This window comes from Manacus candei, unplaced genomic scaffold (assembly GCF_025592945.1).
Source record: "Manacus candei isolate 608988 ecotype Guabito, Panama unplaced genomic scaffold, ASM2559294v1 h1tg000076l, whole genome shotgun sequence".
NCBI classification, from domain to species: domain Eukaryota; kingdom Metazoa; phylum Chordata; class Aves; order Passeriformes; family Pipridae; genus Manacus; species Manacus candei.
In genome coordinates this window covers 6,298,804-6,312,468 of record NW_026138124.1, presented here as the reverse complement: position 1 = coordinate 6,312,468, position 13,665 = coordinate 6,298,804, and the positions used below count along the sequence as shown (strand labels likewise).

The 13,665-nt window shown below is 50.6% G+C and overlaps 2 protein-coding genes, 1 long non-coding RNA gene and 1 other non-coding gene across 5 annotated transcripts in view; 1 reads left to right on the top strand and 3 right to left on the bottom strand.

The window, feature by feature from the left end:
* The window catches only part of CRCP (CGRP receptor component), a 53,981-nt gene extending 52,979 nt beyond the window's left edge, over positions 1 to 1,002 (bottom strand). For both annotated transcript variants that reach the window (XM_051809771.1, XM_051809772.1), the window contains exon 1: positions 867 to 1,002. In XM_051809771.1, coding sequence (XP_051665731.1) covers positions 867 to 874 — 8 coding nt within the window. In that variant the 5' untranslated portion in view covers positions 875 to 1,002. The remainder of the gene's footprint in view (positions 1 to 866) is intronic.
* A 70-nt stretch (positions 1,003 to 1,072) lies between these two features.
* TRNAG-GCC (transfer RNA glycine (anticodon GCC)) lies at positions 1,073 to 1,143 on the bottom strand. The gene has a single exon. It is a non-coding gene; the product is annotated as a tRNA-Gly (tRNA).
* A 2,688-nt stretch (positions 1,144 to 3,831) lies between these two features.
* LOC127481143 (uncharacterized) lies at positions 3,832 to 6,191 on the bottom strand. The gene is made up of 2 exons (XR_007908111.1): positions 6,122 to 6,191; positions 3,832 to 5,797 (listed from the first exon to the last, which is right to left on the bottom strand). It is a non-coding gene; the product is annotated as an uncharacterized LOC127481143 (long non-coding RNA).
* Positions 6,192 to 6,257: 66 nt separating this feature from the next.
* Positions 6,258 to 13,098, top strand: LOC127481049 (argininosuccinate lyase). Its single transcript, XM_051809884.1, has 16 exons — positions 6,258 to 6,310; positions 6,990 to 7,233; positions 7,873 to 7,956; positions 8,242 to 8,298; positions 8,554 to 8,651; positions 8,811 to 8,888; positions 9,312 to 9,389; positions 9,534 to 9,586; positions 9,954 to 10,016; positions 10,202 to 10,316; positions 10,968 to 11,052; positions 11,219 to 11,278; positions 11,545 to 11,628; positions 11,827 to 11,907; positions 12,277 to 12,383; positions 12,858 to 13,098. Exons 1-16 carry the CDS (start codon positions 6,258 to 6,260, stop codon positions 13,006 to 13,008), a joined length of 1,491 nt encoding a protein of 496 aa, XP_051665844.1. The 3' UTR covers positions 13,009 to 13,098.
* The last annotated feature ends 567 nt before the right edge of the window (positions 13,099 to 13,665 follow it).

Genomic DNA, 13,665 nt, shown 5'->3' with positions numbered 1-13,665 from the left:
TAATAAAGCATCCACGGATTACATGACCAGAGTAGTTCAGCTGATTTTGGGGGATGCTGATACATCCCATGGGACTTGCACCCTACATGCTCCCATTCTTAAGAAACCAGCACCATGTATATATAAACATGAAGTTTAAGGAGCTCCACAGAACTCGGGACTTTCTAAGCTTCAAAATTAGTCAAATCCTATTGTTTTGTGCCCAGGTTACGCTCCAAAAACGCAAACACGCAGCACTGTCAGCGCAGGAAGGCAGAACACGCTGCCTGATGTAAGTGCCCTGAAATATCGGCCACAATTCTCTTGCGTTTGCAATTGTTGGCACAGACTCCAGGCTTGCTCCTTCTCCGGCATGTCCAGCTCCTACAGAGTCACCCTCCCGATGCTGCCGGGAATAACTTTCTCCCCGAAGCCGCCAGAGGATTCCCGTTCCACCTCTCCCGGGGCACAGAGGGAACAGGCGGGCGGGGAGGTGGGACCAGAGCGAGATTCACGCTGACCCACGACACCCTTGGCCCAAACAGCTGCTCCAAGCAGGATTGTTAAAGCAAATAAAACCCCTCCGTTTCTTAGGACGCCTGAACCCGCTGCTGGGGGGGGCTAAAGGCCCACTACACCTCTCATACACCTGCTGTCTGCACAGGCCCATATGGATGTACCCCCACACACAGACACCCCACAGGCCCACATGGATGTACCCCCCACACACAGACACCTCACAGGCCCGCACGGATGTACCCCCCACTCACAGACACCTCACAGGCCCACATGGATGTACCCCCACATCCACGCAGACGTAGCCCCGGCCCCGCAGCCCCCGCTGTCCCCACAGCAGCCCGTGTCCCCTGTTCCTCCCCGTGCCTTACACCTCCATCTTGTCCGCCCCGCCGCGGCCTCCCCGAGGCTCCTCCCGCTCGGCTCGGGCGCCCGCGGCCCGGCGGGAGACGGAGGGGGAAGAGCGGGGCAAAGGGGGAGGCTGAGCCGAAGGAAGGTTTGGCGGCCGCGACGGAAGCGGAAAGGGAAGGAGAAATAAGGAGGAAGGAAAAAAAAAAAAAAAAGAGAAAAGAGCGACTGCATTGGCCGGGAATCGAACCCGGGCCTCCCGCGTGGCAGGCGAGAATTCTACCACTGAACCACCAATGCCGGCGATGGGGAGTGTGTTCCCGCAACTCCCTTTGTATGCACTCTAGAAAAAGAAATTAAAATTGCCCTGGAAATTCGCCCAGATCGACAATTAGCCGCTATTAAATATGACAAAGTCAAAGCAGTGTCGCGAAGGTCCTTCCAAATCTCATCTCTAGCCATGTGCTGCGAGGCTGAAGTAGTTGTGTAATACTCCTACTGTCTTTTAAAGCACCCGTCCGCTCGTCAGTGCAGGGTGTCTTTTCCAGCCATCACCGTGATGCTTTCCCATTTGATCTAAGTGCTATTAAATGTTGCAAGAGCCCTTTGCATTCTCAGTAAACCTGAAGACACTTCACTGAGTGCAAATAGCTGAAAATCCCATAGGCAACAGCAGGGGAAATTGTCTGGCTCAGAGACTGAGAGCCTGAGAAACGTTAATTCCTTAATTCTGACATTATCTCTCGGGCAAAAGTTTATATCCAGATACAGCACTAACTCCCTAAGGAGTCACATACAGATACATGTGGTTCTTTGCAGCAGAGATTTAAGAGCCATTTAGGAAACCAAATGGGTTTGACTTGTGCTCCCAAAGTCTGTCTTGCAATGCCAGCACAAAATCCACCAGCTGCTTTTCTCTCCGGAATCAAACCACTCCCACTTTTAGGACTTTTCTTCTCCTTGGGGTTTTGTAAATCCTAAATCAATTCTGAATAATATGGGCAAACTGCAGTGCTTCAGGAACAGTCCTCAGCGCCAGGACAGCCCTGGCAGCTCCCAGCTCTCCAGGAACCTTCATCATCAGATATAGAAGTGCTGGGCAAAGTTTAAAAGCCACCTGCAAAGGTTTTTCAGCTCTTTTCAGTTGAAACCCCTGCCAAAAAGTTTTGATGGACAAGTAAAGCCCATCACACACGGATTGTAGTGCAGATAGAAATTCATTTATCCTCCAGAATCACTTATTGTGGAGTCCTGTGGAAAAAAAGCCAGGAGAAAGGTCTCCAAAAGCAGACTGAGAGCTGTTGGTCTGACTCAGTGCACAGGATGCAATGGATGCTGCCCTTTTTCATGTCAGGATTAACTGGCCTTGTAAGTTGGCCAAAACTGGCACAGCAAATGCTCTGTAACTTCTCTGCCATGTTTCCAACCCTGCACATGAAACTGCCTGTACACCAGCTCCCAACCAGGCTAGGGGGAAGGAAAGAAGAGAAAGGATGTCAGCTTACAGTGCAAACATGGTATTTCAGAGTTTTGTTCCACAAATCTACTAATCCTTGCCTGCCTCTCATCACTCTCTTCAGATAAGGGTTCAGAATCTTCAGCATATTAATTTCATTTCTCCTTTGCAACTCTTTATATCTCTCCCCCAGCACCAACTTGTCATCTTTATTTCCACTGTTTCTCCAAAAGTTTCCCCCGAGACCTTTGCTGATACACTTTTTCAAGCTATGAGGCTTTTTACAATCCGTGATGATGATGCAGCTGGGAATGAATGGGCATAATAAAAATGCCTCTCTCAACAGCTCTCAATTCTTTTTTAAATAGAGATATTATTCCTAAATATTTTCCAATGGACACATATAGCCAAATAAATGTAAATACATGTACAGGTCAGCTACAGGTCCACTGACATCATGAGAAGGGGAATATCTAAGAGAGCTCATTCCCCTTACAACTGTTCAGGAGGTGAGGTGATTAGGCCAGTTCACTGGTTTTAATTGCTGCTCTTTAGGTGTTAGACAGTTATGCTACACCATCCATAGGGAATGCAGACATAGGTTTTTCTAAATGTGCTTAGCATGTCAACATTTTAAGCATTGGCTTGTGATTGTTACCACTAAGGCTTGGGGAGAGAGGGGCCTCGGTATTAACTATTGAAAGCAGGGGGCCTAGGACTTGCTATTGAAAGCAGATCTGCAGGGTATTTGTGTTCTTTGTCATGAAAGATGTTTACTGTATTCAGCATTTCGCTGATCACCCTATAGTGTCTTTTTTTTTTCCTTTTACATTCAAAATTCATTAAACAAAGTTGGGGGGTTTTTTAACAAAAAATGTCAGCACGGCTTCACATCAGCCGAGCTGACAGTGCGTTTGACCAGCACTTTCAGCCCATAGAGCTATTTTCTTTTTCTAAACCAAAACGACGGTTAAAAAAGGATGGTTTTAAAGAAGCCATCCTTTTTCTTCGCTGGACTCAGTTATGAAAACCAGTCCTATTGTGAAAAGTGTATTTCTAGAACCACTAAAGCTCCTTTGGAGCATTGCACTCTTCCAACAAAACAAAAGGAAATAGTAAGGTTGTAACTGATTAAAAGAGTCAGTGAAAATAAAGTTCAGATCTTTGAGTACACTAAAATATATTTAATTAAACTTCCCCATGCTGCAAAATGGGCAATTTACTCTCTAGCACTACCTCATTGTACCTTAATGAATGATTTGCCATCCACTGTGCCAGAAAGGAAAATAAGTGGAAGACCTTTCCCTCAGACCTTCCTTGATATTAATTGTGGTGTGAAGATTTTGGGGCTTACTCTTTCCATTTCACAAAGCAAATAAAATACTGAAAGAAGATGATGGGAAATGGAGAGCCATCCAAACCAGAACAAAGAGAGAAGATAGGAATGACAATGCACATCAGTATGCCTTAGAAAACCTATTTTGCAATGCTATTTTACCATTTTCCCCTCAAAAAAAGTCCAACTCTCCAGCTCCAGCATCTTTAAGAAATCATATTTCTTCAATGTTCATTTTTGTATTTACAGTTTCACTTCCATTTTTATTACAAAAATATTAGTCTATATTCTACATTATTATACAGAAAAGGTACTTATTGTTTATTTCATCTAAAAATAGAAAGAAAGAGAATTAATAATTTCCTAGATACGAACTGGGACAAGAGTTGAGCAGCGTACTACAAGCCAACTAATCCCTGTGAAGTTTGCTAAACACACAGTGACACTGCTGACAGATCCCATGTGGAAGCACATGTCCCTGCCACATGTAATATCAGACACAGATTAATAAGATCTTACTGACATAGATTCACTCTGGTTATAAACTCACTGATTACTGGTTCCCCAACACATCAGCAATCTCCTGTCAAAGCCCAGAGTAAGGAAAAGGACACTTCTAAAGGGTGAAGAAGACAAGAAAAGTGGTAAAAATGAGGGATTTCACGGTAGGAAAGAACATGACTGCAAAAGGATCAAGCACTGTTTCCTAGTGTAAGTGTCCTAGAAGAAAAAGGAAAAAGAGATAATGTTGTAGAACTGAGAGAACAGTAAAAAAGAAAAAGAGAATCAGTTACAGGGGAAAAAAAATAACCCAAGAAAATGTGGATGAGAAAGCTGGAATATGTTTCCTGAGCGCTGTGAAGGGTTTGGACAATGCAGATGGGAAAACATTACACTGCAGAGGCTCACTCAGTAAGACAAAGCAGCAAATATTCAGCTCTCTGGGAAGTGGCTGCAGAAAATTCTCTGTCTGAGGAGTTAATGAGAAAGTGGTGCTGAGCTGAAGCTTTGCTGCTCCCAAAGCTCTCTTGTATTTTCAATCAGTTGTTTACTTCCACGATGTTTAGAGTGTGATGAGTTTAAGACACGGGCTATTGCCCAAAGCACAACCTCGCACCCCACAGCCACAGCTCACAGGAACCTCTTGACAAGTGACCCCATGAAACTGGTGGCAGCAGGGAAGCCCCAAAGCTGGGGCTGCAGCGTCCCTACGAGTGGGGAGAAAAGTCTCACCCACGCAGGAATGGGAAAGGGGAACCGGCTCCCGTCTGTTTTATTCCGGTGTGCTCGCCGGGGTGGCAATGGGGACAGAGCACTTTATCAATTACGTTCATATCAAAGACTGCTCATTGAGGGGCGTGACACCGAGTGATGTGGCTCCTTCAGTACAAGGATATTCCCAGGGAAGGAGCTGCCCTGTCCACACACGAGACCCTCAGGCAGTGCGGGAGCACCGCCGGGAACTTCTCTAAGAAGCCACACGGGAGCATCCCTCTCAACCCTCCTCCTCGCAGCAAACCTCTCCCCAAAAGAAACTTCTCTCCCCGACCACGCGCCGGGCGAGCCGGGGCCGGAGGCAGCGGAGGGGTGTGAAGGGAGCAGGGGGCTGCGGGGGGGACCGGAGCGGGGCCGGCCCCGGGGACACCCCGCCCCGGCGGGGCGGGACGAGCCGCCTGCCCCGCACCGAGGCGTGTAAAAGCGGAGCGGCGGGGCCGGGGAGCAGCGAGCGAGTGGCCGGGGCTGCGGGACGAGCAGGTGAGCGGGGCCCGGAGGGGCCGGGAGGGCAGCGGGACCGCGGCGGGGCCCGGGGCACGGCCCGGGGCAGGGCTGAGCATCACCCGCGCTGTCCCGCAGGTCGCACCAGTTGCCAGGATCGCCGCACAAACGAGCAAAACGTCGTCCGAAATGGCAGCCGAGGTGAGGGGGACCTTTGCTTTCCCGGCGGGGTGGTCTCCGGGTGCTCTGGCGTTCGTGAGCTTCGAGTCTTTCCCTATTTCGTTTGGAAAAGGCACCCCGGGGGTGTGGTGGAATCAGCATCCCTGGGAGGGTTCCAAAAACGTGTAGTTGTGATCCTCAGGGACATGGGGTAGTGGTGAACCCGGCAATATTAGGTTAACTGTTGGACTCGGTGATCTTGGAGATCTTTCACAACCTTAATGATTCTATGATTCGATTTCCCGGGTTTTAAACGGAGAAGGGGACAGTAAATATCTTTGCTGCAATAGCCCAACGCCCCACCTCTGATGCTGGGCATAGCCCACAGTAGCAAAGATGTACCTGGACACGTCTTGCCCATCCCAGCCCTTACCTCCCATCACCCCCTTTTCCCTCCCGGTCCCCTCTCCCATCACCCCCTTTTCCCTCCCGGTCCCCTCTCCCATCACGCCCGGGCATGGGATTCCCAGCGAGGAGTTGCACAACTTTGGCTTTTTCAACTCCCATTTCCCTCCCCCCCCCCCCCCCCCCAGCAGCTCCTGCTGACAAACCTGCTCCACATCCAGAGCTCCAGCACCCCGAGCCTGCACCCTGGCTCCGCAGGCTCCCTCCTGCTCTTCCCTCGACAGTAATTTGGGGAAAGGGCTGCTCCGGTCCCCGGCCCGGTCCCGCCGCCGCCCGCTGTCCATGGTAGCTCGGCCGCCCGCCCGGCGCCGCGCATCTTCCGAGCCCTTCCGGGGGTACTTTGGGCTTTTTTCTCTTCCTTTTTTCGCTTTACGCTAACATTTGTAACACTGAACGGCACCCAGACCTCCCTTTCTGCAATCGGCACCTTTGCCGGTTTTATCTCAATTTTGTGCCAAAACATGCACTCTGGAGATGCTTCAAACGGTAACTTCACACACTTGACAGTTACAGGAGTGTTTGACAGAATGTGGCTTGTGCTGGCCCTCAGCTCTTTGTCAGCTCAATGTTTTCTTACAGTCTCCCTAAAAGAGTGGGATTTTTTTTAGTATTTCAAATAGTAGCAGATACCAGCTTTCAGTATATCTCCCTGACTTTTTTTCCCTGTCAGGAGACTCTCAAAGGGTCAGTGATCAGCAGCTGCCTCAAAAGAGAGTGCCACGCTGGTCTTGCACCCCATTGCCTGATACTTATTATCACAGACAGGACATACTCCCTGCAGAGTCCTGCAGGGGTAAAATGTCTTGGAGGAGTCCCGAGCCAGACCTGTAACCTCAAGGGCTAAATTCTAGTGACAGAAACATGTGCTCCACCTCTACAACTGCTGGCCAAAGGCATTAAAGTCCAAGGGGTTTCAGGTCAATGGTATAGACCGAAAAAATTCCATTCCTGAGATTGTCCTCAGTTTTAGTTTGATAAGGAGTGGAATGGACATTGACTGATTTTTTTTAGCAGATATATCCATAAGTCTTTTGAACATGCCTCTCAACTTCATTACTTGCAGGGGGATAAAATGATGGCGGGAAGGTTTGTTGGAAGCACAGATCCAATCATGGAGATGCTCAGCGCTTCCATTACTGTTGATCAGAGACTGTCTGAAGTTGATATTCAGGGGAGCATGGCTTATGCCAAAGCCTTGGAGAAGGCTGGAATCCTGTCTAAAACTGAGCTGGAGAAGATCCTGAGTGGCCTGGAAAAGGTATGTCTCTCCTTCACAAACTGTGATGTGTGCTGGAAAGAATGGCTCCTTACCTGACAGCATCTGAGCTGCTGTTCTAAAGAGCATCCTTAAATGTCCTCGTGTCCCATCATCTTCAGACTGAACATTCACTAGGAATCATTTCAGTATGAAGTAAGAACATTCTTTTCCTGCTGGCACATGGGATCCTTTAGAGTCTGGCTGCCCTCTGGTAGGAGGCAATGCATAGCATGTGTAGGGGGGAAGAGGAGTCAGCAGCGAAACGCTTTTCTTAAAATATCCATTGTTGTTCCTCACCCACCACGGACAACGGTGAGTCTGCACAATGTTTTACAGGAAAACCTTTGTGGACAATGCTAAAGCAATCACTGACCTTTTGGCTCACTTCTTTCTTGCAATGCTTAAATCCTCCTAGAGCCATAACACTGCAGGATTGCCATGGGTAGAGAGATGAATCCCAGCAGTATCAGGATACAGCAAGCAGCCAGCCTTGGCCTGAATACCAGAGTTCACATGAGACTTAACTCTTTGGGGTTAAATTTTCATGGGGATAGCAGGAATTTGCTGGGGACCCTTACAGCCCCCCCCCCCAGCAGGGTAACTGTTGTAGCTGACTGGTGTTTCTGCTGGTGTTTGTAGATCTCTGAGGAATGGTCCAAAGGAGTCTTTGGTGTGATCCAAACTGATGAGGATATCCACACTGCCAACGAACGCAGGCTAAAGGTTTGGGTTCTCTAATCTCTTGTTCCTGTTCCTCTGTAGCTGGATCTGCCTGATGTTAAGGGCATGTGCCTCTGTCCCTCTGTGAAATTCCTCTGGACCCCAAGTGCACAGGCCAGTGTCTCCAAGCCCCCTTCCATGGAAGTGCCACTGTACAAACACAGAACCCAAACCTGCCCTTCCCCAGAACAAATCCCATGGCTACTCACAGGCAGGGAGAAGATCTGCTCATGGAGTCTCTTGCTTAAAATAAAGAGATACTGATAGAAATCCTCCTCTTGTCCTCAGGAGCTGATTGGAGATGTAGCTGGAAAGTTGCACACTGGAAGAAGCAGGAATGATCAGGTATGTACAGAATCACTTTTTTTCCTCCTGTATTCCCCCCCCTCCTCATATCAGGAGACCTCAGACCAGCATGGCCTTTGGAACTCTTCCTGGAGAGCAAGAAATAGTGACATCACCACATAAATATGACCAAATGATGAGAAGAAGATGCACCTTCCCATCACCCAAGACAAGGAGGGGTTTACTTTGCAGTAAAAGTGGGCAGTCACCACGTGTCACATTCTGTGTTGTCTGACCGTGGCCAATCTCACCCAGGTTGTGACTGACTTGAAGCTGTTCATGAAGAATTCCCTCTCCATCATCTCCACACACCTCCTGCAGCTCATTAAGACCCTGGTGGAACGTGCTGCCATGTAAGTCCTTCTCCAAATCCATGGTCTTGCTGGGCCAGGAGACCTTAGGCTTGTTCTTTGACTGACCCCAGTGGGGCAGCAGCAGGGGGGAGTTACAGCCCTGCCCCTGCCCTCCATCCTGGCAGCTGCTCTCACCTCCTTCTCTCCTTTGCCACGCAGAGAAATCGATGTCATCCTGCCTGGCTACACCCACCTGCAGAAAGCTCAGCCCATCCGATGGAGCCAGTTCTTGCTCAGGTCAGCACCTTCCAGCCCTGGCTGGAGGAGCCTTCTCCAGCCTCGGGGCCCTGCTCTGCTGGAGCCCAGGAGTGCATCCCCCTCTGAGGGGGTGGGGACAAACCAGAGGGAAACCTGCAGACTGGGACAGGACCTCCCCATGTTCCTGTGTGGCTCTGACCAACTGGGAACCCAGCAGGGGTTGGGCAGTGGTGACCAACTCCCTGCTCTCCATCCTTTGGCCACAGTTACACCCTGGCTGATGAGGTAACACGGAGAATCTTGTGTTCTGCTGCCTGTCCAGCTAAGGCCTTAGTGCCTTGGCTTCATTCCACCCTCTTGTTGGAGAGGGGATCCCAGGCTCCAGGCATGACAGAGTAGAGATTGGAAAGGAAAGAGACATTGTCTGATTTCATGTGCTCCATCTCCCTTGTCCTTCCCCAGCCATGCTGTTGCTCTGACCCGTGACTCTGAGCGCCTGGGAGAGATAAAAAAGAGGATCAACGTCCTGCCTTTGGGAAGGTAAGATCTACTCTTTGTGTAATCAGTCGGCCTTGCTTTGCCCTGCAAAGTCTTCAGAGGTGCCTTCCCTGCTTCTTAGAGCTCAGTTTTGGATGAGATATGCAAAGTATCTTGCGTGACTCCTGTTTCTTTCTCCCCTGGCAGTGGTGCTCTGGCTGGCAACCCACTGGAGATTGATAGAGAGCTTCTGCGCAGTGGTAAATGTCTCCCTGTGGTTGAGGGGCTGAGAACTACCTGTAATAACTAGGAGGGAGGGAAGCATTGACACAGGGCTCCCAATGGCACTGTAATGCCCTGTCCTGGAGACTAAGCCTTTCCTCCTTCAGGCTTTCTGCTGCAATGAGACAGGCAATGCCTGTGAGGTGGGAGGAGGAAGAGCCACCCCTGCTGCACACTGGCTGTCTGGGCTCACAGTAAAGACCCCAGATGGTGCAACATTAGAGCATGTTTGTGTTCCTGGGACCACTCCAGGGCTCACAGTCACCTGCACACTTGGGCATCCTGGGGCATTCAAGCTCCTGTCATGCCAAGCCTGACCTCCTGTGTCCATCACCTTCCTTACAGAGCTGGACTTTGCTTCCATCAGCCTGAACAGCATGGATGCTGTTAGTGAGAGAGACTTTGTGGGTAAGCACAACTCCATCACTTCTTCCCAGCACTCTTAGAAGCAGGTTCTGAGGCCTTTCCAGTTAACCTCCTTTAATAAGGGCACTGAAATCCACCATCAGGAAAGAAAGCTCTAGTCAGGGCTCCCTGGGCTGTCAAGCAAACCAGCACCTTTTCCCCCTGCTGATTTCCTGCCTTCTCTGCAGTGGAATTCCTGTCTGTTGCCACCCTGCTGATGATCCACCTTAGCAAGATGGCAGAGGATCTCATCATCTACAGCACCAGCGAGTTTGGCTTTCTGACCCTCTCTGATACCTACTGGTAGGTTTCTGGTCTCTGTGATGTAATTCTCCTTAGCTTTTCCCTCCTGAGAGCGTGGGGCAGTGTTTGGGTTCTCTCTGTGCACAAGGCTGACACAACATTAAAAGGCTGGCACAAGGGCAGCCTCAGGGGGAATATTCCTCAGCAATGGTCACTTATTTCTCATTCTGGTAACTCATCCAAGTCTGAGTTCAGCCCAGGAACTCCTCCCTGGCAACTGCTGGCAGAGAGAACTTCCTCCTCAGCTGGGAATGCTGCCAAAGCCCTTCCTTGACTAGTCAGGTTTGCAATCCCAACAGACTACTTGTCTCTCAGAGTGGCACAACCACAACCCTCCCTCCCTGAGATCACTTAGGCTGGCCTGCAGAAACCACCTCTGCAGGGGCGTGGAGGGGGAGCCTCCTTTTTCCTTCCTCTTTGGGAGGTGGGACTGTGTGGCTGCTCCAGACAAGTTGCAAAACCAAAGGCTTTGCTGTGGGAAACATGAGAAACTCGACACTCAGTTCACTGCTTTCCTGCACCATAAAGAGCTGTACGAGGAAAGGTGGCCCACATGTTCTTTTGGAAGGCTGGGTCAGTAGTGATGCATGGCCTGTGTCTGTATGGATGGGGATCTGACTCACCATTGCACTCCAAACACCTTCCTTGCAGCTCTGGCAGCAGCCTGATGCCTCAGAAGAAGAATCCTGACAGTCTGGAACTGATCCGCAGCAAAGCTGGACGAGTGTTCGGACGGGTGAGCCTGAGAGAGAAGCAAGTGGGAGGGGAAACTGCTCCTACCAGGGCTGAAGCATCTTCCTTCTCCCTCTGCATAAAGAGCAGTGCCCAGTCTGGGCTCTGAACCCGTGCTGGGGGATGTGCCTGGCTCTGTAACTCACTGCCCTGCCTGTTTCTCTCTGCAGTTGGCTGCTATTCTCATGGTCCTCAAAGGACTCCCCAGCACTTACAACAAGGACCTGCAGGTAAAGCACTTGTTAGTTTTCACACCATCTCTGAGCAGACACAGTTGTCCACTACTGTTGAGCTGTCCTGTCACTCCATTTCCCTGCACAGCCCCTGCCTGGGTGCAGGGTGCTGGGAAAGGGGCTGAGGCACTGCAGTGCTGCAGGTGACACTGTGGCCATGGCAGGAGCCTCTGGGATGACACATCTCTGCTGGCTGGGCTGCTCAGCCTCTTGGGCTCTTATCAGATTGACTTACAGCCATTTCCATCCCTGTTCTGACACAGGAGGACAAGGAGGCCGTCTTTGATGTTGTGGACACCCTGAATGCTGTGCTCCAGGTTGCCACAGGAGTGATTTCAACCCTCCAGGTCAGTTCAGTCTATACTACTGAACATGGTCATGGTGCACATTCTGTGAGTGACACAGGAAACAGAGCTCCAGCCTGGTCCTGAGATGAAGGCTCTTGGCTGCCTTGCCCATATTGCTCACTATGGCCCCCACTGTCAGCCAATGGGTCCCCAAAGAGGAGCTGATGATAACACCTCCCTCTCACCTCCCTTCTGCAGATCAACAAGGAGAACATGGAGAAGGCACTGAGCCCCGAGATCCTGTCATCTGACCTGGCTCTCTACTTGGTTCATAAAGGAGTAAGTATCAGAGACTTGGAGCTGTGATTTCTCTGGATGCAGAGTGCTGCGTATTGAGGCCCTGAGATAAGGCCTTCTGTTCTGTCCCCAGGTCATGAGCAGTCTGGCTCAACAAACACAAAAGCTGGAAATGCATTCCTTACATGTATCCCAAGCAGTGGAACTGCTGCCAGGGCGGGGCTTGATAGTAATTTACAGGTGGAGTGTTACCTCCTAAAACCGCCCTTCTTCCACCCCAGAAAACCTGGATTCGGATTGCCTTAAGGGAAAACAGGCCACCCAAAAATGACAGCACATCCAATTTTTTTTTCCACTGAAAAGCACCCCAGTTGCCTGGTCACTGAATGCAACCTCTGCTTCTCACTGCAGATGCCGTTCAGACAAGCCCACATCGCCGCTGGCAAGGCCGTCCACCTCGCCGAGACCAAAGGCACCACCATCAATAACCTCAGCCTGGAGGACCTGAAGAGCATCAGGTTTGTGGCACTGTTACCTTGCCTTGACTTCCCTCCACAGGCACGGATCTACCTCCCTGGGAATGAGCCCTTCCCCAGAGTGCCTGGGCCAGGCAGCACCCCAAAATCCTCCTGGCCTGAATATCAAGGCTGTTCCTGCTGGGACTGAAAACACTGAAGGGGGACAACATTGCTTCCATTCTGCTGCAGCTGGACATGTGCATCAGCTCTTGGGAGGGACTGGGAGAAACTCATGCCCTGCCCTAGAGGCACCAGTCCCTTGAGGGGTTTGGCTCTGAACTTCCTTGGTCTCCCCTTGGAGCTGACTCTTTGGTCTGCCACCAGCAGCTTCTGTCAGGCTCTGCAGAAACAGGGCTGCAGGAGGCCTTTCCCCTGCTCTGCTCTCACTCCTGCCCCCTCTCTGCAGCCACAGAGCACATAAAGCAGCCCAGAGCCCCCCGTGCTGTGCACTGACCGCCCTCCCTTTGCCCCCAGCCCCCTGTTTGGCAGCGACGTGTCCCAGGTGTTCAGCGTGGTCAGCAGCGTGGAGCAGTACACGGCCACGGGCGGCACCGCCAAGAGCAGCGTGTCCGCCCAGATCGAGCAGCTGCGGGAGCTGCTCAAGAGGCTGAAGGAACAAGCTTAGAGTGTGGGGAGAGATCCCGTGGATGCAGCGTTGTGCCTATCCCACTAATCTGGAGTTAATAAACACTGGGGTGTCTGTAGTTCGCTGAAACTCCTGTCTTGCGTCTTTCTTCTTCAGTGCCAAGTTGGGCTCCCTCGTGAGGTTTGGGCTTTGAGAGAATGTGGGCTCCTCCCTCGCTTGTAAATGTGTCTCTTGGAGGGGAGGCTGGCAGAACTGAAAAAGGGAATTGATTGTCCCTTTTTACCCAGCAAAATTTCTTTTCTGCCACAACATTGTAAAACCAGTGTCTTGCTCAGCACCTTCTCTCCGTGCTGATGCAGCAACACGTTGTTGACTCAGACTCTGTGAGACACACAGGTAATGGCAGTAACACAAGCATTGCCTCACCAAGTTTGGGGCAAGAGCTGCAGCACAGACAGTACAAACTGCCAGGAGCTAAATCTCCTACCATTAACAAAGTACCCCAGGAGACACAGTGCCTTCATTCTACTTTGGACTGTTTGTGCTTTGAACATGTGGTAGAAGGACCAGCAATAGCAAACTTCCCTTTTTTCAACATTTCTCACCACTCTCTCTCCTTTTTCTGGCCCTAAATCTGATCCACTTTCCTGGCATTTAAAGATCAGCACATTTCAAGTGCCTGTCCACAAACCTCCT

Excerpts from the sequence above, each read along its gene's own strand:
- LOC127481049 (XM_051809884.1), top strand. The coding sequence starts at position 6,258 with ATGGTAGCTCGGCCGCCCGCCCGGCGCCGCGCATCTTCCGAGCCCTTC. Across the intron at positions 8,652-8,810 it reads CTGGTGGAACGTGCTGCCAT|AGAAATCGATGTCATCCTGC; the intron begins GTAAGTCCTTCT and ends TTTGCCACGCAG. Across the intron at positions 11,629-11,826 it reads GAGTGATTTCAACCCTCCAG|ATCAACAAGGAGAACATGGA; the intron begins GTCAGTTCAGTC and ends TCCCTTCTGCAG.